Source organism: Prinia subflava (genome assembly GCF_021018805.1).
Source record: "Prinia subflava isolate CZ2003 ecotype Zambia chromosome W unlocalized genomic scaffold, Cam_Psub_1.2 scaffold_41_NEW, whole genome shotgun sequence".
NCBI classification, from domain to species: Eukaryota; Metazoa; Chordata; class Aves; order Passeriformes; family Cisticolidae; genus Prinia; species Prinia subflava.
The window spans coordinates 841,379-868,708 of NW_026960614.1; the positions used below are offsets into that span (position 1 = coordinate 841,379).

The 27,330-nt window shown below is 42.3% G+C and overlaps 2 protein-coding genes across 6 annotated transcripts in view; both read right to left on the reverse strand.

Moving 5' to 3' along the window:
- LOC134565216 (integrator complex subunit 6-like) overlaps positions 1-27,330 on the reverse strand; it is a 417,942-nt gene that overhangs the window by 123,180 nt on the left and 267,432 nt on the right. The gene's annotated exons all lie outside the window — the stretch shown is intronic.
- LOC134565223 (P2R1A-PPP2R2A-interacting phosphatase regulator 1-like) overlaps positions 10,553-27,330 on the reverse strand; it is a 30,709-nt gene continuing 13,931 nt past the window's right edge. For 2 of the 5 annotated variants that reach the window (XM_063424719.1, XM_063424717.1), the window contains 7 exons: positions 26,683-26,726; positions 26,549-26,603; positions 26,024-26,116; positions 25,482-25,570; positions 24,120-24,181; positions 22,577-22,673; positions 19,127-21,423 (listed from right to left, as the gene is read on the reverse strand). In XM_063424719.1, the coding sequence (XP_063280789.1) occupies positions 21,264-21,423; positions 22,577-22,673; positions 24,120-24,181; positions 25,482-25,570; positions 26,024-26,116; positions 26,549-26,603; positions 26,683-26,726 (600 nt within the window). In that variant the 3' untranslated portion in view covers positions 19,127-21,263. The other 3 variants (XR_010083822.1, XR_010083823.1, XM_063424718.1) reach the window with 3 other exon arrangements.

The window sequence follows — 27,330 nt, forward strand, 5'->3', positions numbered from 1 at the left end:
GACATTTTAAAAGGGCAGCTATTACTGCATTGGATTCATACAGACAAATCTTTGTAAGAAGTCTATAGCGTATGCTCTGATATGAATAATAAAATTTGGAAATCAAACTAACTTTCCCCCTGCATGTTATGGGTCACTTTTCTGCTTGTGTATGGAAATAAAAGAAACCGTGCAAAAAAGTGTTTCTTAAAAAAAAAATAAAAAGAGAAAGAAAAGCTGAAAAAAGTTGTTAACGACTACATTCTTTCTTATATAATGCTACTTCAATTTGATTCTTGGAAGAACTGGGATTGTGTCATCCATCAATCAGCATCAGATGATAAAGTAAAACATTAACATTCACTAAGAAAAAAAATCAAAAAACGTTCCCAGCTGGTTTAGAAGGCCATGTGCCAGAGCCTGCTGCAGGCACAGCACTTCCCTCCAGCACTGAGCTCCTGGCTGGGTCAGTGTTTTCCTGCCACTGCAGGGCTCTGTTCTTGTAGCTTCACTGTTCCTCAGTGCCTACACTGTGAACTCTGATTTTCACCAGGTGGTTTAACCTGCTGCTGCCTGGGGAAAGGTGAGGGAATGGAGGAGAAGTTGGGGAGATAAAAGTGCCATGTGGTATCTTATCTTAGCACCTAACAGCCAGGCTAAACATTTTGTTGTGCCCAAGCTGATTATAAAAGCCCAACAGAAACCTTTTTTCCCCCTATATCCTGGCATTCCAGTCATGGACTGGTGTTGGGGGTTAGATTTGTTTGTTGTTTTTTTGTTTACTTATAGAATTTTTCCCCATAAGTTGCTAGGAGACTAAGTACTGCGTCCTTGACCAAAACAAAGAAATGGTCAAAGGAGATTGTATCACCGGGCTAACCTATTGTTTTTGGGTCTCTGTGAGTTTTCTCTGAGGGGGGAGATAACACGAGGTTTGGGGGAGGTAAAGGACAGAGCTGGGGGCAGTTTCGCTCTCTTCATCTCGGCATCGGGGAGGACGGTCGGGCTGCTGCTTGCTGCGGGAAGAGTTCATGGTCATCACTCTGTCTCGTCCTGATGAAAAGAATAGGGCATATGCCTTTATTAATATTCAGCTCTTTATTAAAGTGATCAGCTCATTATTAAAGTCATCAGCAGGATTTCAGAGTCCGATCGGAGCTTTCCATGCTGCTGCAGCCATCCGAAGGAGCAGGTGCTGTCCCAGTTCATCGTTCTACTGCAAACAGTAGATGCCGAGTCCTTGTTCCCATAGGAACAGCTAGGAGTACTCTCTGGTCAACCATCAACAAGCAGGGCGGTGAGCAGTCTGCCACTGACGTGCTAAGTCAACTCTTTGCCCTCAGGAAAAACTTTCGAGAGTTTCCCGTTGTCTGTCTCAGTCAGGTCAGCTGGCCAGTTCCCATTCCATTCAGGCTCCTCACAGGTCATGGCGAATCTTCAAACCAGGCCAGGGGGTGCATCCACCCCCCGCTTGGCCAGGGCACTATGCAATTCTCTTCTGACGAATCCAGCTTCCTGTCCCAGGGTGCAGTTTCCCCAAAAAACCCTCCCAGGATCCATGGGGGTGGCCCTATCTGCATATACAAATGCATATGCATTGGTCCTGGTCACAGCAGAGGTCGTTACAAAGAACAGTAACCGGGCAATTAAGACCAGAGCTGCTCCTTTTCACTTTTTAATGAGGTAGGAAAGTGTTGCCAGGCAACTCCTCTTCAGGGCAGCTTCCCTCCCCACTCAAACTGGCTGGTGTGTGGGGGTTAAACAGGAAAAAACCCCTAGGACAGGGACAGCCCAGCCTTTTTTTCTTTTTTTTTTTTTTTTTTGACACGGAAGCTTGTTCATAACACTGAGAAATCTACCATCATCTGCTTATGTACCCAGGGATCCTGAGCTTGCCTTCTCCTGCCCTGCTGGACTGGCCCTGCCCCCACCGCTGCTGCTTCTTCAGCACTGCTTTGAGGCTTTCTGCTACCCTGTGGCCCCGCACTGGCCCTGCCCTGCGGGGACATCTCTGCCCTTCCACCTACCATCATGGAGCTTCTGAGCTCATCTACCAGCCCAGGATTTTCCACCATTCCAGCTTAGTCTCTCAGAGTCCTGCAGGGGCACCGAGATCAAACTGTCCCAGGCTTTGTGAAAGAAACCCCTCTAAGTTCCTGGTTCTGTTTATTATTAATGCTGTAGTTGTTGTTTGTTTGCTTTGTCATATATACTAGTGTTATAAACGTGGAATGGTTAATTCATGTTCTTATGATAAATTGGAAATTTATAAAATTGTATAAAGTGATATCAGGTAAAAGTTTATGTTTTAAGAGATTTTGCAGCAGATGGTGAAACTGACCACCCTGAAACAGCTGGCGCCTCCATTCTGAAAAGAACAAAAGGACTTTTTCGGGAAAGCTTGCAGCTGTCTCAAGCACCGGGAGGGGACCTCCGGAGATAAGCTGGCACCAGCAACTCACACCTTGGCTGTCGCCTTCACAGACCATCAAGCGACATCATCTATATCTCGATCATTTACCGTGAGAATCCTGAGAGAGTGGCACAGGTGGTTAAAATGATTATTAAAACACAGAATCCAGATTGGAACGATATGCAAGTTTTGTTAGACACCCTAATGGACTCCACCGAGAGGGAGATGGTGCTGCGGGCAATGAAAGAGCGTGCTCGGGAAATGATCAGGCTGTATCCAGGCAGAAGGACTTTGGGAGATTTGGTGCCCAGTGATGATCCAGGGTGGGATCCGAATGAGACTGCGGGAAAGGAATCTATCAGAGAATATCAGGAGTTGTTAGTAGAGGGAATTAGGACTGGAATGCCCAAAACACTAAACTGGTCAAAATTGTATTCAGTGAGACAAGATAAGAATGAATCACCCTCGGCATTTTTAAAACGACTTAAAGAAACAGCCAGGTGTTTCACAGATTTGGAAATTGACAGTGAAGCAGGAAAGTTGCAGCTTGCCTTAATCTTTTTAGGTCAGACCCAGGAAGATATTCGTAAGAAACTGCAGAAATTAGAGAGACAGGATACTCGGGATTTGGATAAAATGCTGGAAATAGCTTGGAAAGTTTACAATAACAGAGAAAAAGAAGCTAACAAAAAGCAACAAGCGAGTCTGTTAGCTGTGCTGCAGCAAACGAATGCTGGTAGAGGGAGGGGTAGAGGTAGCTTCGGGCGGGGTCGAGGGCAAGGAAGGGCAGGATTTCAAAATATGGGAACAAGTGGAAGAGGGATGGTTTCCCCAGGACTCCAACAAGGGGGGCTTGCTTCTAATCAATGTGCTTTCTGCCGACAAATAGGACATTGGAAAAATGAGTGCCCTGTGAAAGCTGGGCTGGGAGGGGCATCTGGTAATTCAGGGGGTTACCCAATGAACCCAGAAGGGGTCGCCCAGGCATTGGTGTTGAGCAACTATCAAAATCAAAGCTGACTAGAGGAAGGTCTGACGGTAGTGCTTGAAGTTGATGGGAAAAAGCAGGCATTTATAGTAGATACAGGTGCTACCCATTCTGTTCTGAATAAACGGTTAGGACCTTTGAGTGACACTACCATACAGGTAGTGGGGGCTACAGGACAAGTAGAAGAAAGACCCTTTTTGCAGCCTTCACATTTAAGATTTGGAGGAAAAGAATGGGATCACCAATTTTTATATATGCCCAACTCCCCTAAACATCTCTTCGGAAGAGATTTGCTGTCATTCTTGAATGTCAAAATATCCTTTGAACAAGGTAGGGTAAAATTAGAGTTCCCAGAAAAGGAGATCGCTAAGCTTTTTGTGATTAGAGAAGTAGACCCCTCTCCGATACCTAAAGAAATTGAAGATGCAGTAGTTCCCTGGGTATGGGAAGCAGGAAATCCAGGACGATCCAAGGCAGCGGAGCCGGTGGTGGTAGAACTGAAAGAAGGGGCAAAACCAGTCAGGGTAAAACAATATCCAATTAAATTAGAAGCAAGGAAAGGGGTAGCACCTTTGATCACTCAGTTCCTAGCCCAAGGAATTTTACAGGAAAGTGAGTCAGAATATAACACTCCAGTTTTTCCAGTACAAAAACCAAATGGTAAGTATAGGTTAGTACAAGACTTGAGAGCTATTAATGAAATAGTAAAGGACATTCACCCAGTGGTGGCTAACCCGTACACATTGTTAACATCTGTGTCAGAAAGATTTAAATGGTTTTCTGTGATTGATCTCAAAGATGCATTCTTCTGCATCCCTCTGGCATTGGAAAGCAGAAAATATTTTGCATTCGAATGGGAGAGTCCCGACACTGGAAGAAAGAGACAGCTCACCTGGTCTCGGCTACCTCAAGGTTTCAAAAACAGTCCTACGATATTTAGAAATCAGCTAGCAAAGGAATTAGACGTATGGAAGACAACGGAGGTAAGAGAATCTCCTTTCTCTTATGTGGTATTGCAGTATGTAGATGATATCTTTCTAGCAACAGAAGAACAAGAAATTTGCCTCAAGTTGACAATTGCACTGCTGAACATGCTAGGCCAAGCTGGCTACCGGGTATCAAAGGAGAAGGCCCAGTTAGTGAAACAAAGTGTTATTTACCTGGGATGTGAAATTACGCAGGGTCAGAGAAAATTGGGAATCAATCGAGTAGAAGCTATCTGTGCTATACCACAGCCGAGAAACCACCACGAACTGAGGTCCTTTTTAGGAATGGTAGGATAGTGCAGGCTGTGGATTTTGAATTTTGGGCTCTTAGCTAAGCCCTTATATGAGGCCCTGAAAGAACCGCAGCTACACTGGGACCGACAAAGGAAAAAGGCTTTTGAGGATTTAAAACAGGCCTTGAAGGAGGCCCCCGCGTTAGGCCTCCCAGATCTGAACAAGGATTTTCAGTTATATGTGAATGAAAGGCAAAAATTAGCACTTGGGGTGCTGGCTCAGAGACTCGGATCCTGGAAACGCCCGGTGGGGTATTTCTCGAAGCAACTGGACCCAGTTAGTGCTGGATGGCCGTCATGCTTGCGGGCAGTTACGGCCACAGTGATCCTCATCCAGGAGGCCAGAAAATTGACTTTGGGGAGGAAAATAGAGGTATTTGTGCCTCACATGATACTGGCAGTTTTGGAACAAAAGGGGGGTCACTGGCTTAGTCCATATGAAATTCTATACGGGAAACCATACCATGCTACTGTGTTAAAAGGAGATCTGCATGTGCAAGGTGATCAGACAATATTCAGTTATGTCATGTCATTAAATAAAATCCTTAATGCTTTAAGGGGAACCTTGCAATGGAACCGACCCATGCCACTGGAAAATCCGGTGCATGACATTCAACCAGGAGACCAAGTGTACGTGAAAAATTGGTCCACCCACCCCTTGAAGGAAGCATGGGACGGCCCACATCAAGTAATCCTGACAACTTACACGGCAGTAAAGGTCGAAAGAATCGACTCATAGATCCATTACACTCGGGTCAAGAAAGTCCCTGTGCAATGGGGGACACAGTTAGTCTCTCCCACGCGGATGATTTTCCGCAGAAAGTAGCATTTTTAATTATATTGTTACTGGTGTTGACGAAACCCATCCGTGTTAATGGTTCTGATTCTATTGTAGTTGCAGTTACCGAACCAGTGGTCGGTGTCATGGAAGGAATGGATGTGAACCTGACCTGTTTAATAACAAATAACCAGAAAACTGAAGCCCGGAATGTGCGAGCAACCTGGAAGAAAAGTGCTGATTATCCGGAAGCAAATGTTACTACAGTTTAGGATAAGGATGCACAAAAAGGAAACACCACATTACAGCTGAAGCGAGTCAGTCAAAAAGATATGAAAAGGTACATGTGTATTGTAAGATCCCGAAAGAGCTTTGATTATAAACAAATTACATTGAGAGTAGTGCCCTGGAAGTTGTGGAAGGATGCTCCATCCCAAGAATCTGTAGAGATAGACCCCCCTTGGGCTGGACAAGATATGTAGGATGGACTTCCTTTGAAGATGAGTTGCCCATTCATGTTAAAACAGGGATGTAATCAGACTGTGCAAGTCAAATGGTAGAAAGAAAACAAGCCAAAGTCATGGGATAAGATAGACCAAGGAATTAGCTGGTGGGAGAAATCTAGAAAAAGTATAAGATGGCTGAACATTAGTAACCCTCAAATTGGTCTTACTGAAGGAAAATACTTGTGTTTAGTGATATGTAGAATTGAGGCCGATTATAGAATAAGAATTGTAGAAGCTGGACAAGGAACCAGACCCCCTCACATAGTACCCCCAATAGGAAAGAAGCGTAGAGAGGTAGCTGTACACCAAAGTCATGAACGAGAAAATTTGATAATAGGGCTGATTAGAGATTTTGGGATGGTGCAGAACGTATCCCGAATCACAGCATGCCTGCCACTTCCACAAGCGGCAGGAGAACCAATTCCATGGGGAATAATTCCCATTCCATTACCACATGAGGTAGCAGAAAACATATCTACTGTATGTCACATTGAAAGAAAAGAAAGAGAAATAGTGACGGTCAAAAAGAATGTCTGGAACGCAGCCTTGTATGCTACCGAAGATGTAGAAGTTAGAACAAAGCAACCTTACCAGGAAGTTAAGTGTGAAAATGTAAGCCAGCAACAAGTTATTTAAGATAATTAGAAAACTGTATAGGGTCCGAGCTTACTAGAACACTACAGCTATATTAGAGCAGTGAGTTGGTGTATACAATGGACAGGAAATAAAAATAAAACCCTGTTAGAAGTCTACAAGACAGAAACATCTACAAGAGAAATTAAAGAAGCTAGAGAAAATTGGGATTGCACTAATGTCATTACATGTGATACCCCTGAAAATCAGATCAATCTGGCTCCCCTTAGAGTACTACTTAAGTGAAGATGTGAATGCAGGAGATTCAATCATACAATACTAGACAAAGTAAACTCACTCTGGAGTAACAGAATTAGGAGAGCTGTAAGCTGTAAGGACACTACAATTAAAAGTCCAAGAAACTTAGTTTGGGTAATAGGACATGGACAATGGACCACACATATTCCTATAGATGGACCAGTGACACAAATTACTCTAGGAATCCCCACTCTTTGTCCCCTATGGAAGCAATCAAAATTAAAATCCAACCGGAAGAAAAGAGAAGTAGATGCATTCACTGAGTTAGAAAATGAATGGCACGAACGTGATGGCAGAGTTAAATTTAGATGGGCATTGGAATCACTATTTGCACCTATAGCCACCTATAGGAACAGAGAGATGCTGTACAAATTGCTAGGGCAGACTGAAAGATTAGCAGCAGCCACTAAAAAAGGATTCAAAAATATAAATTTGCAATTACAAGCCACATCCCGAATGACTTTGCAGAACAGGATGGCACTAGATATGCTCCTGCTGAAAGAGCATGGTGTGTGTCAGTATCTAAAAACAAGAATCGATCATTGCTGCATCCATATTCCAAACATGACTATTGAAGTAGAAAAAGATATCTCTCAATTGGAAATCGTTGAATCCAAAACAAAAGATGTTGAGAAGGAAGCACAACATAACTGGATCAGAGAAATTTTTGAATCTTTAGGGCTTCAGGTTTCTGGATGGGTTTCGTCTGTGATACAATACATTTTGTTGATTGTAATTCTGTTATTAATTGTTTGGCTAGCATATAAGTGTGTTCTAAGAGTCATCGAGAAAGAAACAAAATGTACCAGAAGAGTGATGAAAGCCTTGACAAGAACCAACGAGATGCAACTGTCTCAATTGACTCCTCCGAAGTATGAAGATGTTATCGGGCAAGAGAACCCAGCATTTGAAGACCCGATAACAACTGAGAATTGAGCATCCTTGCAGAAGACTGAAGAATGCTCAAAAGGGGGGAAGTTGTTGCCATTTGATTTAAAATAAACCGTATTTAGCTAGTAGAGAACCTTATAGTTAACATTAGTCGTAGTCATGCTAAGGCTTGGTAGGCCGCATATAACCTGCAGATGAACTATCACAGTAAAATTTGTAATGTAAGCAGTGTAGCTAAGAAATAATCACTTATCTAAGGAATGTACCTTTTGGCAGCTATGGGTATCTCCTCACTGTGAGGAAAAAGACTGGTAAGAAGGTCTACCTGAGTAACAGGTGCCCTGTAATGGAACTTAAATCCATCTTTCCAGTTTTAAAAAAGAAAAAAATTAGCCATAAAATTTTCAATAGCAAAATATGATTTACAGTAAGAAAATGAGACTGTTCTTCTCTAGAAAAGTGCACACGCAGTGGGCTTGAGGTATGAACATGAAGGCATTAGATGAACATTTGCTTTGACAAACAAAAAACCACCATCAAGAGACAAAACTGCAGTGGGTCTCTGGAAACCCATGTTTCATCAACATCACCAAACCCATTAGCATCTTTCCCTCAGGAATCTGCCAGGAATCTCCACAATCCAAACCGACTGCTGAAGTGAATGAACTTAAAATGAAAGGATGATGATGTATTTTTAGCAGGAAGCTTCTTGCAGTGATTTCAGTGCCAGCTGTATTTAAACTGGCTTAAAAGACAACACAGTACCGGATTTCTGTGCCACAAAACCTGACATGCTATTCAATCATGGGTTTGATTTTTCTCCTCACAAGGACAAAAATTAACCAGGAGAACCACATTTCCAAAGATTAGTCTCTGCAGCAAAACCTGCTTTTTCTTGAGCAGCTCTTCCTACCTGGGTCGACATCCAGCAAAATTCTAAACATTTAAATACAATTGTCATAGCAGGAAGTCTTAAAATAGCAAGCATTTTCCAAGGCTCTTATGAAGCAAATAAAAGAATAAGAAACCAAACTAACAGAAGAATTTTAAATTTGATAAATGCCAGATTTGTCTGAGGAATCTTTGTGGCACTGGGGATGTCTCACCAGTTCCTTGAGAGACACAGGGGAGCCAGCACGAAGGCGTGTGGAGCCTGTTTGGTTTTCATTTGAATGCACGCAACTCTTCCCCTCTTCTGAAATTTCTGCTCCTGAGCCAGCTACTGAAAGTCAAACAAGGTTATCCTCCTTCAGTGGCTTATTTTTTTTTCACCTCCTCTCTTGTGCTTCTACCACAAAGCCCCAGTGGTGGAAGCAGTCTCAGCGTGTGTGTGGGGTCTGGGTCTTTGGGATGCAGGGTGTCTGCCTTGAGTGCTCCATGCCAGAGGAAAAGAATCTCCTGAGCAAGACCTGGGCTGGCTGGCAACTGCTCTCAAGTTTATCAAACAAAGATGCTCCCACCAGATATGCAGAAATGGGAAGGCTCCACTGGTACAGGTAAAACAATCACCCCTAGAAAATGAACCTGAGGTGACAATTTTTACACTCAGTTACTGAAAAGGATTCTTGTCAAGCACTCCTTTCTGTGTCAGTAAGGTTTTAATTACTGTACTGTAGCTGTAAATATTCAGATGCATTTACAAATATTTTAACTTGTTGCTTCCAGGAGAAGAGGGATCAACTTAAACTCCATCTGCCTGTTGGTGATGAGAAAGGTTGGTTAAAACAGGATAGGAAGAGCTCACACAGTTTAATTATGACTCCTGAAGCTCTCTATTTTAAGTAAATGAGTTACGACTCCAGCATATTTAAGAATACAACAACATAAAGTGAACATTTCTGAAATGACGACTGCGAAGGGAGGCACAAGCTGTTCTCAAGCTCATGGGATGCTGGAGGTCCCTCCAGTCACTTCACCGGCAAATCATTGCACAATAGCAGGGCTGGACTCACAAACAGCACTGATACTGGAACCACAGCACACATCTATAAATGGAAATATCTCAGTCTCACCAAACTTTGGAGACTTGTTTTGTTTCTATGGGTTGGTGATCGTTTACATTCAAGTTTTCTGAAAAAAGGTGAGAAGAAAGAATTTAGGATTAAGCTCTTACACTGATCTCAGGAGGACCTTGGGCAGTTGCTCAGCTGAGCATTCAGGTCAACTGCCTCACTGGCAACACACAGAAGATCCTGCAAGTCAATCTAGCTGAGGCAGAGGCTCATTTTTCCTGGCATTTGTACCTCTCTGCCAGAGGGAAGTATCTATCCCTCTGCTAAATGCAGCAACCACTGAAGGGTTCATTCCAGAAATAGAGCTCCCTGAGCACTGGCAGAGTCACCAACGTTCCTTTGGAAACTGTGTCACTCTGGAGAAGGTGGAAGGAAGAAAAACACCCATCACTTGTCAAGGAAGACACAGTGGCCCAAGATATGATTTAACTGCCAACAAATTCTGCAGGATAATTTTCAACCAGACCAAGCAAGTGCCGAACCCAAATGTGATTTTTGGAAGGTGCCATTTGTGGCAGAATCCCAGAGAGAAGCAGAGGCAATATTAAAAGCATCAGTTACGAGACAAGTACAGGGTTGACTATGTGCATTGTATAACATCCTGATTCCCTGCATCCAGATACATAATCTGGAGTATAATTGGTTCCAGAACTTTTAATTTCAGTGGAAAAGAACCCTATATGTGTCACTGGACTCCAGGGAGCAAAACTGCAGCTTCTTGGTGATGTGGAGATAAAACACTGAGATGCTTTCCTGCAACCAGGGTCTCTAATAACTATATGGAAGCTGGACAGAGCAACGCAGAACACAACCAATATGGTGAAGTCATACGTTCTCCTCTTTATTCCCAAAATGGCCAGTTATATACAGTTTCAAATAGTTTACAGTTGCAGGTGTTTTCTAATTGGCATTCAACGTGAAAAGGAATGCAAACAATCTCAGTTTAAGGTAGCTACCATAATTCTACTCTAACTATCCTATCCAATCCATACACACACCTTAACCTAAATTCTAACTGCGCCACAGGCTTATCTACTTCTACACAAGCCCAAACCTGGGGCCCAGCCGGCCCAAACCTGAGGCCCAGTTTGGGACAGCTCAAACCTCATTCCATAATACGTCACGTCCATGTTTTCTAAGAAATCCTGTTACAATTCCCTCTTTTGCTTTTTGAGCTATCCAAACTGATTCTAAGGCACAGCTGGTTACTTTTTGCATACACTGTAACAATCAAGGCACAATAATTAAAACAACTATAATAACAATAAAAATCACCACACCAAAACGGATCAAATCTTTGATCCACCCAGTGAAACCCCATGACCTGAGCCATTTGTCAGTGTCAACAACTACAAGTTTTTTCATGTTGCTTTTCAGCTGTGACAGCTGTTTGTAAATTGATTGAGAGAGGTCTGACAAGTTCATGCAGCACATGCCTTCAAACTCTTCACATCCATGCCCTTGGGCTAAAAGGAGAAAGTCAATTGCGGCCCAGTTTTGAAGAACTGCATGACAGATGTCGTTAACATCCTTGACAAGCTCACTAAAGATATTAGATGTTATATTAATTTGTTTTCCTGTCCAGCAGGCTAAGTTTTTTAACTGTGTGAGAGCTTGTGCCGAAGCAACTCCTGGGGCAAGGAATGATGCTGAGATTACAGCTGTCTGTTGCTATAACTCTACCCTATCTTTACAATTGGGGCTTAGTTGAGACACACTGTGTTTGGCTCGTCGAGTCTTCTGAGACAACCCAAAAACTTGATGAATGCTGGGAGCAAACAATGTTAATTTGCCAAAATAACATGGACCTCCTAAAGCTTCTTGGGGAATTGCAGACCAGGCTCTATCTCCACAAATGAGAAAGATCACTGATGGCAATTTTCTTGCTGCACCTTTCAACGGTGTCACAGACTCAGTCCAATTGTTACAATACTCAATGTAATTAAAATACAATGGGGACCTGGGAGACAGCCAAGTGTTGCCATTCTTCAGTTGCCTTTTGTCCACAATCAACAAACTTGAATTCATAACAAAGTGTCCAAAGATCAAACAGTAATTCCCTGGTACAGAACCCAAAAGGTGGAGCCCTTGGGGCTCAGTATTAGCAACTCTAAGCAACGGCAACAGCTTGTGTTCCCAAAACACTATTTGGATCAATTTTGACTTGAGACCAAATTCTGAACTCTGTCATGGAGTCTACTGGGACTCGAATCAAACAAGTCCGAAAAGGATTTGATGCTGTAGTTAAGGACAAGGAAAATGAATCTTGGCTAGTTTGGTTGGCCCAAGTGACCCATGTATTTTGTCTTGGGTCAATTTCAAGCACTCCTGATCCTCTTTCTACTAAAGCACTAGCTAAAACAAGCATTCTGATTCCCACCATTCTATTCATCGTGTTGGTTGTCTTGTTTAGTTCTATTACAAAGAAAAAGGAAAACCAAAAAACAACTGGTTATTACTTAACAATAAATATTAAAAATAACTTATCACTTATCTTAATCTTATAACTATAACTATATAACTATTTTTCTGATTTAAAAAGTCAATTTTCAGCAGTCTCAGGTTCATCACCAGGTGCTCCAGGGAAGTCGCTGCTGTCACTGCGGTTATCACTGTTAGCTGCTATTTCTGACTGGGGGCATGCACGGGTAAATCAGCTTGGCACCCAAACAGGTCCTGCTTCTCCTGTAGAAACACACATATAACCACGACCATTAAACAACACAGGACTCGGTCCCTGCCATTCACCTATTTCCATGTTCTTGTGATAAACATAAAGTCCTGGAATTGCCTGTGGTCTTCCCTCTTTCACTGCATGATGATCTATCACAACTGCAGGCTCTTCTCTTCCTTCTGCCAAACACAAATAGTTTAAAGTGAACAACACCTTGGATAATCGACTAGCTACATCAGTGTCATCATTTGTTTTTGCTTTGCTAAATATTCTTTCAGGGTATGATTAGCTCTTTCTATAATAGCTTGACTAGTGGGAGAGTGAGGGATCCCGGTGGTATGTTTGACTCTGCACTTCTGCATAAATTTAGCAACTCGCTGACTGACATAGGCTGGACCATTATCGGTCTTGATTTCTACAGGCACACCCATCACTGCAAAACAGGCACATCGGTGTCTTTCAACGTGCAAAGCTCTTTCTCCTGATTGTGCTGTGGCCCAGATAAATTTAGAATAGGTATCAACAGTGACATGGACATATTTCAATCTTCCAAATTCTGGAACATGAGTTACATCCATCTGCCACAATTCTAAAGCTTTCATTCCCCTTGGGTTCATGCCCAGGCCAAGGCCAGGCCCATGATGGCTACACTGAGGGCAGGCACGCACAATCCCTTGTGCATCATTCAGGGGAATCTGAAATTGTCGCTGCAGGGCCCTAGCATTTTGGTGGAATGTTTCGTGACTGTCACGAGCCCTCACAAATTAGTTCTGTGGAGGGACATGGGCCACGCAACTGACTGCAGCGTCTGCTCGTGCGTTGCCTTCTCCTAAACCGCTGTTGCATTGATGGCTGCGAATGTGCATGACACAGAAAGCATTCTGACGCTGATTCAGCATGCTTTTTAACTGCAAAAACAGTTCTCCAAGACGTTGATTCTGGGTTTTCCAGATGAGTGCATCCTTAATTCTTTGCACAACTCCAACTACATATAAAGAGTCTGAAACAACATTGAGTGGTTCTTTGTTCCAGGTCTGCAAAGCCTAACACACTCCTCTCAGTTCAAGGGTTTGCAGACTGTCTCCTGCTTCATTCTTAATTAAATGTTGCATCCATTGTCCTTGCTGTTGCCACACACACAGAGCCCTTCTTGTTTTTCGACCGGCATCAGTAAAAACTGTTCTTCCTTCAACTGGCTTCAGGGAACACAAAGGTCTCTCTAGCCACTGATAGCGAGTGATTAGAGTCCACATCGGGCCTTTTGGCTGCTGGTTGTGAACCACACCTGTAAAACCCAGCAATGCTTCTTGCATTGCCACAGAATGTCTCAGCTTCCACTCTAAATCTTCACTTCTCACAGGTACACAGATGTCTGGTGGTTCCTTTCCATCTATCTCTACAATTCTGTCTCTGCCCTTTTTTATCAATGCAGCAAGAGCATCTGTTCTGGTCATGACATGGCTCTTTGGTTGCACAGGTAAAAACACCCATTCTAGTAAACTTGCTGTTGACCAAAACTTAGATCGTTGTTCCCCCTTTTTCTTTTGCCATTGAAAAACAGTGGCAAGTGGACAGGCATCGGCATTGGATAGGAAGAGTGACAGTGGGAGATGTTCCACACGGCGAGCACTCCAACCACGTTGTAGCTTTTCCGACACCTGAACCAAGGCTCTTTGCTGCTCGGGGGTACATTCTCGGGGGCTGTTGGCATCACCACCATGAAGCCATGGTAAAAAATGGTTGTAAATCATCATTGGTGATTCCTACAATGATACGAACCCATTGCAGGTCCCCAAAAAGTTTTTGAGCATCATGCAAGGTGGAAATGTTGGTGTGTAAAGTGACCTTCTGTGGGCGAATCTGTGCATCTGTTATCAGCCAACTTAAATATTTCCAAGGAGCTGATCGCTGTATTTTTTCTGGAGCTACAATCAGTCCACAATGTTTCAATTGTTAAATCAACCAGCCTAAATCTGTTTCTGCCAATGGCTGTTTGGTGGCAATAAGAATATCATTTACATAATGGTAAATCATCGCATTTGAAAAATGCTGGCAAATTGGTTGCAAGGCCAAATCAACAAACAATTGAGACATGGTGGGCGAGTTGCGACCTCCCTGCGGTCACACGGTCCATTCATATCGTTTTGCTGGGGCTGCTCTGTTAACAGATTGCACAGTGAAGGCAAAGCGTTGAGTGTCTTGTGGATGAAGCGGGATGGTAAAGAAACAGTCCTTCAGATCGATTACAACAATCTTCCACCCTTGAGGTATCATAGTTGGTGCTGGCACACCAGGCTGCAAAGCACCCATTGCCTGCATTTGTTCATTGACCTTTCGGAGATCGTGTATCAGTCTCCATTTTTCCAATTTCTTTGGGATAACAAAAATTGGCGTGTTCCACAGACTCACAGAGGGCTGAATGTGTCCAGCTTCAAGTTGTTCTTGTACTAGTTGTTTAGTAATTTGCAGCCTTTCTTTGGTCATTGGCCACTGCTCAACCCATACAGGGGTTTCAGTCAACCAGGTAATTTTCAGAATGGGTGGCTGCTCTGCAGTGGCCATCAAGAAAAATGCTGGTCAGTGGTTAAAACCATGCCAAGTTGAGAAAGCACATCTCTGCCCAACAGTCCTGTAAGCTTTTTAGGTAGACGTATAACGTAGGGTTGATTCACGATAACTTGATTGTCCTCGAAGATGGTGCTGATAGGATCTTTGCTTATCGAGGGGACTGTCATTCCACCCACTCCCACAACGTGGGTGCAGGGAGATAGCAAAGGCCAATCAGACGGCCGGAACATTTGATTGATGATGGAAATGTCTGCGCCGGTGTCAAGCAGTACTGTCAGGGTGATGCTGTGGGAACCACGCTGTAATTGAACCGTCCTGGTTGGGCGATCTTTCAGGCTTATTGTAAAATGGACATCATGGCCTGTTGACCCAAAGCTTCTGTCTTCTCTTTTCTTTTCAGTTGGTTCTCTTGGTCGTTGTCAACGTGGTAAAATGTTTTCAAATGCTATAATTTGAGCGATCCTGCTTCCTTTCGGAATTGTCACAGGTGATTGCAAAGCATAAGCCATTATTTTCACTTGTCCAGTGTAATCTGCATTGATGACTCCTGGAAGCACGATTACGCCTTGTCTGCCTGTGGAGGATCTTCCAAGAAGCAATCCCCCAACTAAAGAAATTGTGCTGTACATTGGACCATACACATTGGTGGGAACGAGGGTCACTTCTTTATCTTGTAAGGTAACTTCTTCTGCTGTTGTTACATCCATGCCGAGGCTTCCCCATGTGGCAGGCTTGTTTTTAACTAGGAAACCACTCTCGGGGTCTTCTGGGTCAAGGCATTGACTTGTCTCCTGGTGCGCTGCCTTAGCACGCTGGCTTTGAAGTTTCCCTGCTTCCGACAAACTTCAGAGGCATGAGTGTCTAGGTTGCATTTGTGACACCACACAGTCTTTTGACAGACGCGTCTGAAATGGCCTGTCTCACCACACCAAAAACAAACAGTGCTGGGTGCTGGTCTTGTGATGTTGCTGGGATGGTGGACGTTGCCTCCCGTCAATGAAGCTGCAATGATGTGTCCCTGTTGCTGCATCGCATTCTGCATGTCCGCTGTGAATGCTGCTGTTTGGTTGTTTTGTTCAGCTGTGGTAGCCCTTACTAGCATTTCATCAACTGCACAACCTTGAGGGAGAGAAGCTAAAACGGTTCTGGTACATGAGTTAGCATTTTCAAAGGCAAGGGAACGAAACAGATGTTCTTGCACTTCCGTAGGTAAGTCTTGGGCATCTTTCAAAGCAGCCGAAAGCCAGTCAATAAGTTGCCCATATGGTTCCGTAGCTCCTTGCTTAATGTTAGCATATGATGCAGAGTTGTTTTTTTTTTTTTTTTCTGGAACTAAGAGTAAAGCTTTTTGAGCCAATGCTTGAGATATCTGATGGATTTCAATTGGAAAAGTGAATTGAACATTGTTTGTAGCGTATGGTCCTTGTCCTGTCAGCATATCTGGCTGGAGCCCATAAAATGGATCTCCCAGCATTTGATGTCTATTTGCCTCTTCCGTGGCTAAACGTCTCCACTCTCATTCAAAAATGAGAAACTGTTAGGGTGTTAACAATAGAGATGCAATGCTGGAACAGTCTGCTGGGCAAAGTACATCAGCTGTGAAGATGTACTGAATTATATTTCTGGCCGCTTCTGACCTGACTCCATAGGTAGAAACTGTTTGCTTGGCTGAATTTAACACTTTCCATTCGTGGGGCTCCCATCGAGCCTGATTCTGCTCTATAATGACTGGGCAAGCAATAGAATTGGCTACTTTAAGGTCTCCTTCTAAAATTGCATCTTTTAAAATGCCTGCCCAGTGCCTCTGAATTGGATTTTGTTGGGTGGCTGGCAGCGCCATCTGCTGTGCAGCAGGAGAAAATGACGGGTCAGATTGAAGAGAAGACAAAGCTGAAAAATTTTTCAGTTTTTGTGGAGAAATTTGGGACGCTGCAGCTGTTTGCTTTCCAAGTTGGCTTTGGCGATTTGACAGTTCAGCAAGTTTAGCTATTATTTGTTGCAATTCATCTGAACGCTATAATTTTTCCTGTGGTTGCGGTGTGCCGTGGATATCGGGTTCAGAGCTTTCGCCCTCCGACTCCGAATCAGTCAGGGGGCATCGGGCTGCAATGATTTGCTGTTGGTGGGTGGCTGGCTGCACCGCTGCCAGCGGCAGCGTCGAGACCGACCGGGTCCAGTTTTCCGGAAGTGGCAGCGGAAGTCGCCATGTTTCTTTTGGTGGTTTGAGTCACATGTGCCTGCACCATCAGTGCGCCTGGTGCCGCCCCTCTCTCGTCACCGCCCTGAACTCTGCTTCTCTGTTGCATCTCTTGTGCTGGCCCCGCTCCACGTTCAGCCTCGCCTGTCTCTTTATCTTTCACCACGCCCCCAGATTCTGGCGTCTGCCGCACTTCCCGTTTGCTCTCAGTCTCTCTAACCGCTGGCAGGGGAGCTTCCGGTGTTCGGTGTTCGGCTCGTGTGGCTTGTTACTGAGTTTACCACGTCCCTCAGGGAGGAGCAAACTGGGGCCGCGTTCCCCTTAACTGGATGTGTGGAATTAATACTGAAAACCTCGCAACCCTAGAAGGTCTCTGCAGTTCTTTTGGCTCAATGGCGGCCACTTCCGATTCAGACCCGGGTGCCTCCAGTGCTTGGATTGCTGCCTGGGCTGCTATTCGCTCAGCTGCGAACACTTGTAAGGTATTTATAACTTTTTTCCAAACCGCGCTAGCTCTGTAGCTAGTTTACTTTCTTTTCCCCTGGAAATGGCTGAATCTCACAGCATCTCGTCTATTTCCTTCCCTTCTGCTTCACTAAAAAAAAAGCGATGGTTGGCTTAACTTTCCTTTCTTTCTGGACCATAGAGCTAATTGTTCTATGTCAGTTTCTTTTACTTTTTCGCCTCTTTTAGAGACAATATTTGTGAGAAGCTGCATTGCTGCATGGAACTCCTCCATTTTTTTTACTTTTATTTTTTTGTTTCACGCCACGGCCCCTTACCTCTCCTTTCCAGTGTGTGCCGCTGTTTCTCTCCAGATGAAACCAGACGGATCATGCTCCAGCTTCTAGCTCTGTGAGCTCGTCACAGCTCCGTGTCCGGTTTGGATACTCGGTCTGAACTTTGTTCACGGTGCAGACACAAGCGCAGAGACTTTTCCCTGTATTCAAGCGTAATAAAACCGCATTCAAGCAAAATCCATATTTAAATGAAAAACAAAAATTCAAAACCCCGCATTCAAGCGAAAAGAAACCCCAATCCACATTCAAGCGTAATAAATCCGCATTTCAGTGTAATAAAACTGCATTTAAGCAAACAAAAGAGTCCTTGTTTGGGTGCCACATGAAACCAGGGTCTCTAATAACTATATGGAAGCTGGACAGAGCAACGCAGAACACAACCAATATGGTGAAGTCATACGTTCTCCTCTTTATTCCCAAAATGGCCAGTTATATACAGTTTCAAATAGTTTACAGTTGCAGGTGTTTTCTAATTGGCATTCAACATGAAAAGGAATGCAAACAATCTCAGTTTAAGGTAGCTACCATAATTCTACTCTAACTATCCTATCCAATCCATACACACACCTTAACCTAAATTCTAACTGCACCACAGGCTTATCTACTTCTACACAAGTCCAAACCTGGGGCCCAGCCGGCCCAAACCTGAGGCCCAGTTTGGGACAGCTCAAACCTCATTCCATAATACGTCATGTCCATGTTTTCTAAGAAATCCTGTTACACTTTCCCACAATTTGAATGCACATTCTGCTTTGCAAAAGCAGGGAAAGGAACGGATACAGATAAATAACTATTTCACTCTCCTCCAACAGCATTAATTGACCCAGAGAGGCTGTGGACTCCCCATCCCTGGAACTGTTCAAGGCTGGGTTGGATGGAGCTTGGAGCAACCTGGTTTGGTGGAAGGTATCCCTGCCCATGGCAGGGGGTGGAACGAGATGGTTTTTAAGGTCCCTTCCAACTCAACCCATTTCATGATTCTATGATTAACTGCCCTATTAAAGCAAACCACAAAGACTCCCCACTTTTTCCCAAGAGTTAAGACCTTCAGTACTTCCCACCAGCCAGCAGAAACTTCTGTCTTCTAAACTGTTTCACTACAACTTCCTCTAGGTATAAACTAGGGACACATGTAAATTGTATTCAGAAATGTTTGAGTTTATTCTTCTTTATTCCTAGAGTTGTCACAGACCTGCAAGACAGCATTGCACAAGGAAAACAAGGTAAGTTCTGGTGGAGATTTTAAAACCTACTTGCCTGTTAACTAGACTGGGTGGAAGTAAATTAGAGTAGATATTCTGATTTTAAAAGAAAGCATTTAATCCCAGAAGTAAACAAGAATATGGTTATCTAAAAAAGTGCAGAAACAGCAAAACAAATTTATTTTTCCATTTACTTGCACTTATTTGAAAAATAGCATAATTATTCAACAGAAAAGAGAGAAGTTGACCCACACTCAGCTATTAAACCCCCCTATACTGATGTGTCTTCTAACAGAAACTGGAAGAGACACCAGGAGGTTCATTCTTCAAAAATAAGCAAGATTAAAAAAAAAAAAGTCTTGCTCTCATCACAGAAGAGTGAATGCACAGCAACTCTTTGGCACAAACCTGAAACTGCAAAGCCAAACTTTGCCTCAGCAGAGAGAACAAACAGAGCCTGGCACTCCCGTGTGCATCTGCTTGGGGACAAAGGGCAGCTGGACTTGGGGAGGGACTGCAACCAGCAGGGTGATTATTACAATAATTTAAGAGGAATGATATCAGAAGTAGACCATGTAGTATCTTAACTAGAACAGAATCAGATTATTAAATACATTCTATTTTCTCTCAACAATAAGGACACACAGAAATGGGTCACTGGCCCTCAGGTCACCAGGCCTTTGCACTCCAAGTCATCCATTTCTCATTTTGATGGCTGCTGTCAGTCAAAGCTTCATCCATGTGAATCTTTCACAGCATAGTTCAGGGCAAGTTTATCTCCTACTTGAAGAAATTTCCATACTTTTATGACACACTACAAAGATTTAGCATTTAAAAATAAAACATTTTGCTTCATTCTTAACCTCTGGAGAGAAGGTTTAAAACCACATAGCAGAGATGCACAGACATATAAAAAGAGGGACTCAGCTAGGGGAGTTCAGCTGCAGAACCCCAATGAGGGTGTCACTGAAAAATCCCATACAGCTGTCCATAGGGGGGTCTGGAAATTCTTCCTCCTTGTTGGGGAATTTCAGTTGAGATCAGAATGCCTCAACACACTGACTTTTCAAGCATCTCAGATTACCAGATTCCAGGCTTTTAATCAGCATCTGAAGTTTTCAACAGCAGAAATTACTTGATGTCATTGTTTGAGGAAGCAACATCAGTAAATTAAACACAGATAAAATATGTTTGATGGCCTTAGGCTGTCAAAAGGCATTTAAGATTCCTCACTGTATCTGTCATATATGAGGACAAATACTGACTTAAAATAATGCATTTCTGAAGTACTAAATACTAAAATTTCAGGATTTAATGTATTGATCCAAATATTGTCACTATTTTTCCCTATTAAAAGACATTTAACAGAGCATCTACCACTCCTATACATCATCTAAATGGGGAAGAAAAAGAAACAAATGCCAGATACAAAACCTCAGAAAAATGTTCCATACCTAATTTAGATTTAGTCACAACAGGAGTCATGATCATGAATAAAATCCAACACATAAATTTGACAATTTACCAATTTGTTCTTTTCTGACATCCACTGGAACACAGAATTGATTAAGAGCCAATCATAATAGAACATAATAATATGAATAATAATCAGTTTTCCCCTGCAACATTCTCCCTTTCATATGAAGAAGAAAAAAATATAAATATCTAACACTCTGGGAATAGAAACAATTAGTAAGCTGCTTCATTGGTTTTAGGCTGAGGACAAATGTGATTTATCTGCTCCTCCACAGGCAGGGAGGATACAGGCTGCTGGCAAGCCAAGTCTTCCATAAGCAGGACACATACAGTGTTTGTAACTCATGCCAAGATCACATCCACTGCGAACCAGCAGCCTGCTGACTGACAGCACCCAACGGGTCTGCAGCCCAAATGCTTCTCTATTGTAGTAAACGTCATACAAATCACTAGAAAGGTGAATTCCTCCTCAAGGAACTATTCTGGAAGTTTTCTAGAAGTAATGACATTGATGGAAGTTCCTATGAGGAACAGAATGGGTTACACACAACAGAAAGTCTGGGTGATATCCCGCCTGTTTCCCGGTGTCTGTCAGCAGATTCCTGCTTCTCAGTTCATCGGTAACTTGGCCATGAGATCGACTGGCAAAAACAGGGATCTGGAGTTGGAGAGCGACACTGGAGAATCTGTGCTGGTGCCAACTTCAGCTGGGGAGTCACAGGAGGAGCCTGCACTGCTCCTGTTGTCATCTAGGGCATGTGAGGACAGACTGAAAACACAGCGACACTGGGGCATGAGAAATGAGGCACTGGCTCAGGTAAGTGCCCAAAACCAGCCCAAATCATCACAAAGCCATTCTAAACACACAGGTACATCTCTGAAGGAGCAGCAAGCCCTGTGATCTGAAATACACCTGCAGCTACACACACAGTCACTTCCAGACTCACACAGGACACTGCCCATTTCCTCCTTTGCTCACCCACAAATGGGGCACAGATCAGAAGTTCCAGACCAAACAATCCACTGCCAGCTTTACTCCATCCTCAAAGCCCTGGGCCAGCACAACAGCCAGAGGCCTTTTTGCCAAGAGAGCTACTGATAAATTGTCCATCCTCCATTGCACTACATATTTCACATGACACAAATTCATAACTACAGCTGATCAATCATCAGTGAAAGCAGCAAAGTGATTTTTTTTAAAATTACCATCTCCTACACCAAGAGGCAGCAATTGAACCCACACTGCTACCCCCACTGTAAACAGGGTGTGCAAAAAAGATATGATTTTAAAATACCTTTAAAACATCTATTTTGCTATTGCCACTCAAAGCTTCTGCATGACTTGTACATCAGCTGAGAGGCAAAAAGACAGAAATACTGTGAACAACCCTTTACAGTTGTGTGGGCACACCCTATATATGATTAATCTTTTGACTAAAACACTAGATCAAAATCCCTTGCTATTACCAATCACTACAATTTTTAACAAAGTACTTTTTATCTCCTCCCAGATCCTCTGACCCTCCAGGGGTCAGATAGACCCCTCCAGGGAGGGTCAGACAGACTCATGTTCCTCTGTGACTAAGAACAAGGGAAAAGAAGAAAAACCCAATTCACCCAAAAAACATCAGCATTCACATTTGATTGCAATTTGAATCAGACTCCAAAAGCTATCATCCATGAGGTGTCTTTTCTTACATATGCTCAACATCCCATGTTCTCAGTCAGGCCTAGAAACTGCAGAATTGTAGGGAACATTGCTGCCTGTTTATTGTGATAATTTCAGTGTTGTAACATTATGAGATATCTCTATTAAAACAAGACAAAAACAAGCAAAAAACCCTTCAAGCACTATCACTGCTAGAAAAAAAAAGATTTGTAATGCTTCTACTGAAAGGGACAATAAACAGCACAGCATTTACCATGCCCCAAGGTCCGCCTGATGTGCAGTCTCGGGGGTTAGCATGTTAGTGGATCCTTGGAATAATCTTTTTGGGTGATCTTCCATCTCTGTCACACCTTTGGGAAGAGATACTAAGTGATAAAAATTACGACTCATTTAAACTAAAATCTACTTTCAATGTACTTCTACGGAGCAAACAGAATAGAGTTTCAAACTTCCAAATATTTCATATGTAGAACATAGAATTTAGATGCTGAAATTTTAAAGACTGTCTATTTCCTGGAACCATTTTGTCCAAGCTTCAGTACAGTTTAGTGAATAATTAACTAAGGCTTAAACATCAGATATTTATTCTTCAGTAGTGAAGAATAATCCTTTTGTTTCAGTTTATCCAGCTATCAGTTCACTGACCAGCTCCACCAGAGCAGAGAAGCTGAAAATAAGGAAAAGGAACAAGCTCCAGGATTATCACAAAACTTTCCTATTGACTGATATTCAAACACTCTAGAAGAGGAGAGGATAGATATATGCTTAAATAGGCTATGACAGAACTCAGACGAAAGTGTTTTAAAAGTTGTCTCAGAGCCAGAGGTGTTCTGTAACAAAGGTGAAGCTTGAAGATATAAAAATAGGTGCAATAAAATTTCCAGAAGTTAAACTTGAAGAAAAATGCAGAAAGACAGAAACATTTCCTAATAAAGCTGTAAGGTGCCTACCAGGCCTGTGCATCAGCTTTGGGTTTTGAAGAGTTATTTGAAATGTACAGTACCTGTGTGCTTCAGTTAACCAGGACTTTCAAAGTTTTCTAAGTTAAATATACCAATAGTTGTATTTATTGTTTTATTAAGCAGGATATATCCGATTTTTTATCACATCTATATGACCACAGTGATGCCTTAGGTTTGGATTTTTCTGTTTTTACTTTGGTGGGTAGCTTTCACTTTGGTATTAAGTGGTGCTGGGATCTTTTCACAGGATGATGGGAGCAGGGTAATTTTTGTCCCAGCAGGGGACTCAAGGACACTCTCTTCAAACTCCAGGCCCGGAGCATAAACAACGTGGAAAAGGAGGCAAGCCAGGAGGATGAAGCTTCATGATTTAGAATTATTGATTGGACAGTTGACTGCTATATGGAAATGGACTGGAACTTATAAAAGTAGGAGACCTCGTGATGAGGCCCTCCTTTTGCTTCCATCTTGGAGCCATCTGGGCAAAGTCACTACTGTGGCTCTGGTGTTGCCAGGGTGTGGCCTTGAAGGCACTTAAATAAATACTCACTTTATTCCTTTAACTCTGCCTAGCCTCTGTTTCAGCTTCTTAAGGCATCAACAGCAGTGGGGAGGAATTAGAACAAAACAATTATTAGCTTTATGGAATTAAAAGCTTTATGGAATAGTAAAATCTAGTTTAATTATTTGTCTGTTTCATTATGTGCAATATGTTCGATTTCTAGTTGCGTTTTGAAGTATCAGCCAACTGGACAGAATTATAAAGAAAGCTATATGAATTATTATATAACTAATAAGTTGGCCTGTTGTATTTGCCAAACTTAGATACTGTACCTTTTCTTTTGATTGATCCAAGAACACTCGGTCGAATGCAGTTAATTGGGCTCTGGCTTCTGCTAAAAGAAGAGAAAAGGTGCACTGAGATCACCATTAAAAGAGAAAGGTTGAAAAAAGAATCAAAAGATATTCAGAAAACAAACTACTGGGTGGAAATCACTAAGAAAACAGGCATTAAAACAGCTTATCCCAAACAAGTCCTTTTTTTTTCCCCCTGAAGATAGGCCAGGAAGCATAGAATTGAGCAGGAAATATTTTATTACATTATTTCACAATTGGGGCAGTCTAAAAGCTCTCATCAAGGCACTGACTACATCTCAGTTGACAGGCTGAACTGTGAGGGCCTAGTAAAATTTCATTCTATGCCCACATCACTCAAAGGAGTAACAAACTCTAAACCTGTTTGTGTTTTCTTTCCCTCAGAACTCAATTACTAAAGATGTGAATGAGAGCAATATAGAGACTACACTGGTGTCTTGGGTTGAAAAATGTAACCAAAAAAGTGTATTCTATTTTCATCTGTTGAAACCCATTGGGGGATATTGTTCTTCTCTCCTGCTCCATCCATCCTACTCCTGCACCCATCCTCCTCTGAGGGACATCACCTGTGAATGGGCCATTCAAGGCCTCTCACATGACTGACAACATTACTTCATCCCATTGTGAGATGCTCCACTCAGTGGGAGGAGCCAAAGCCTTTCCACCAGCATAAAACCTGCAATCCCAAACACTAATGCAGCTGGTTTTCCACTGAATCCTTGGAGGGAAGACCGGACCCATCTCGCCAGCACTGGACCCTTTTCTTTTCTCTACAGAATCATCTCTACTTCACAGAACAACATCTTTTACTCCAGGAGGACTTATTTGGACTGCTTCCAACCCTGACAAAAGGGTGTCAGGTCATATTTCTGTCAGGGTTTTCTAGGACTTTTGTTTGCTTGTTTTTTGTACTACTGCATTTGTAATTTTTAATATATATTCCTAGTAAACAACTGTTATTCCTATTCCCATATTTTTGCCTGAAAGCTCCTAATTACAAAATTGTAATAATTTGGAGGGAGGGGGTTTTTACATTCTCCATTCCAAGGGAAACTCCAGTTTTCCCTGACAGATACCTGTCTTTCCAAACCAAGACAATTGGGAAGACAGATGCCACAATGCAGCCCATTTCCCAATGTTATAACATGAGGATTTTGACAAATGTTTTACAACACTGTAAAATCAAAAGTCTACATGAGTATATGAAGTTGCGTTTGTGCTCAGAAATCAATTATGGATGCAACAAATTCTGGTATTTCAAATGCCTACTATGAACAAGCTACATCAATTTTCTATCATTGATATGATCTGGTGACTTACCTTGAAAATCTCCTTGTTGGACTTGGGCTGGGACTTGGAGGCAACCCACTGCTGCTCACCAGACTTTGCAAAGATGGTGAGAAACATTGCTGAGAGGAAAAGAGTTCGTGTTATTATAAATACTGTATCACTCCCATGTAGTAACAATGCTTAACTGCAGAGAAATAAAAAACCCAGTATCAAATTCAGCAACCGGTCACTGGGTATACTGAGACATCACTTTTTGCTACTGAGAAAAAAAAAATTAAAATTGGACAGATTCCATTTTCATGCAGATTTATTTCACTGTACTCTGGTTAAACAGACTTATTTGGTTTTTATTAACCACAGCATAACAGCTGAACACTCCACAGAAATTCACATCCACAAGATGAGCAGCTGGTATTTTCTCATTTGGGGTTTTAGAGGGTTTTATTTACTCTCTAGTTTCTTGTTTGCAGCTGAGGTAGAAAGGAGCAGGTGGCTTAATCTTTTGCTACTAATTTGGTTGCATTTATTTAGCTCTACTTAAGATAAAACCATTATTACCACATTTTGCTCACCTTCCCTATTCCTCGTGTAGGTGAAGGAGCTGGAGAAACTGGAACAAAATCTACTTGCTTTGGTGATAGTGATTTTTCAAAATCATTGTCACTCTGTAAACAGTACACATAATTAATCTTATGAGCAGGTACCTTAACAAGAAAAGGACTGATTGGTGTGAAATCCCAAAGCTATTCTCCATCATATCAACGATTTTTAGGCAGCCATTTATGACTTTATGCTTAACAAAAAAAAAAAAAAAAAAGCCTTAAACATTACATGGAGAGTATCAGAACATGTAATAAAATTTGAATAGGCAGACATCCATGCAATTTCCTTTTGACACAGCAGCCCAAGGAACCCACATGTACCTCGAACAGTTGCTAATTCTATGCCTTGTTAGTGTGAAAATTTGCTGATCAAAAGCAGTGCTATACTAACAACTTAACTGTAGGTCAAACTATCAAAGGAAATGTTGACATGAGAGAGTTGCTAGTATCCTGATACTGATGATAGAAACACAAATAAAAGCATGAATGCATTACCAGGCTCAAGCTCTCCTCCCATGAGTGGCTCATCTGCATTGCTACTTGCACTTCTCTATAAAGAAGAAAAGAAATGTATTGTCACGGGCCCACAGACAGCTGCAGAGACTGTTATGCTTTGCCTTAGTGCTCACCTTTCATGAACCGTTTCTCTGTTCAGCAAATTCATTCCTTCTTCCTAAAAAATCAGCACATGAAAAAGTAAGGTCAAAAGAAATCCACCCCACTTTGTTCCAGCAACTCAGAAAAGCTGTGGTTTCACTTCACTTTGGTATATGGAAAATTTAATTCAACTCGGTTAAGCAACAATAACTTCAAGTTCTCATCCATGGAAAGGAGTGAGGAGAAGAGGATGAGAAAGAGATGTAGCAGGAGAGACCATCATGTAAGAAGTGCTTATGTGAGCTGGTTGTTTCCAAAGCAGCTTTATTTTCATTACTAACCAAGAGGTAGCTACAAAACTGAATAATGATAGTATGAACCAGAAATTCTGCACATGCCAGAGTGTCTTTATGCAGTCTTGAGTAATATTTTACCAAGGGGACACTAGTACAGATAAACCTCAAAAACTTGGCTGGATTCTTACCTTACTCTATGGATTAGTGAATAACTAGACACTTGTCAGCATCTCATTTGCAATACACTGCACTGCACACAATGAATTCGGGAGTCAGTGAGGTTTTTTCCTAAAAAACACCTCCATAAAATAGTATTAAAATTGATCAAATATATAAAATTAAACATTAACACCAAGTACAAATATGACTCAATCTCCTCTTAGG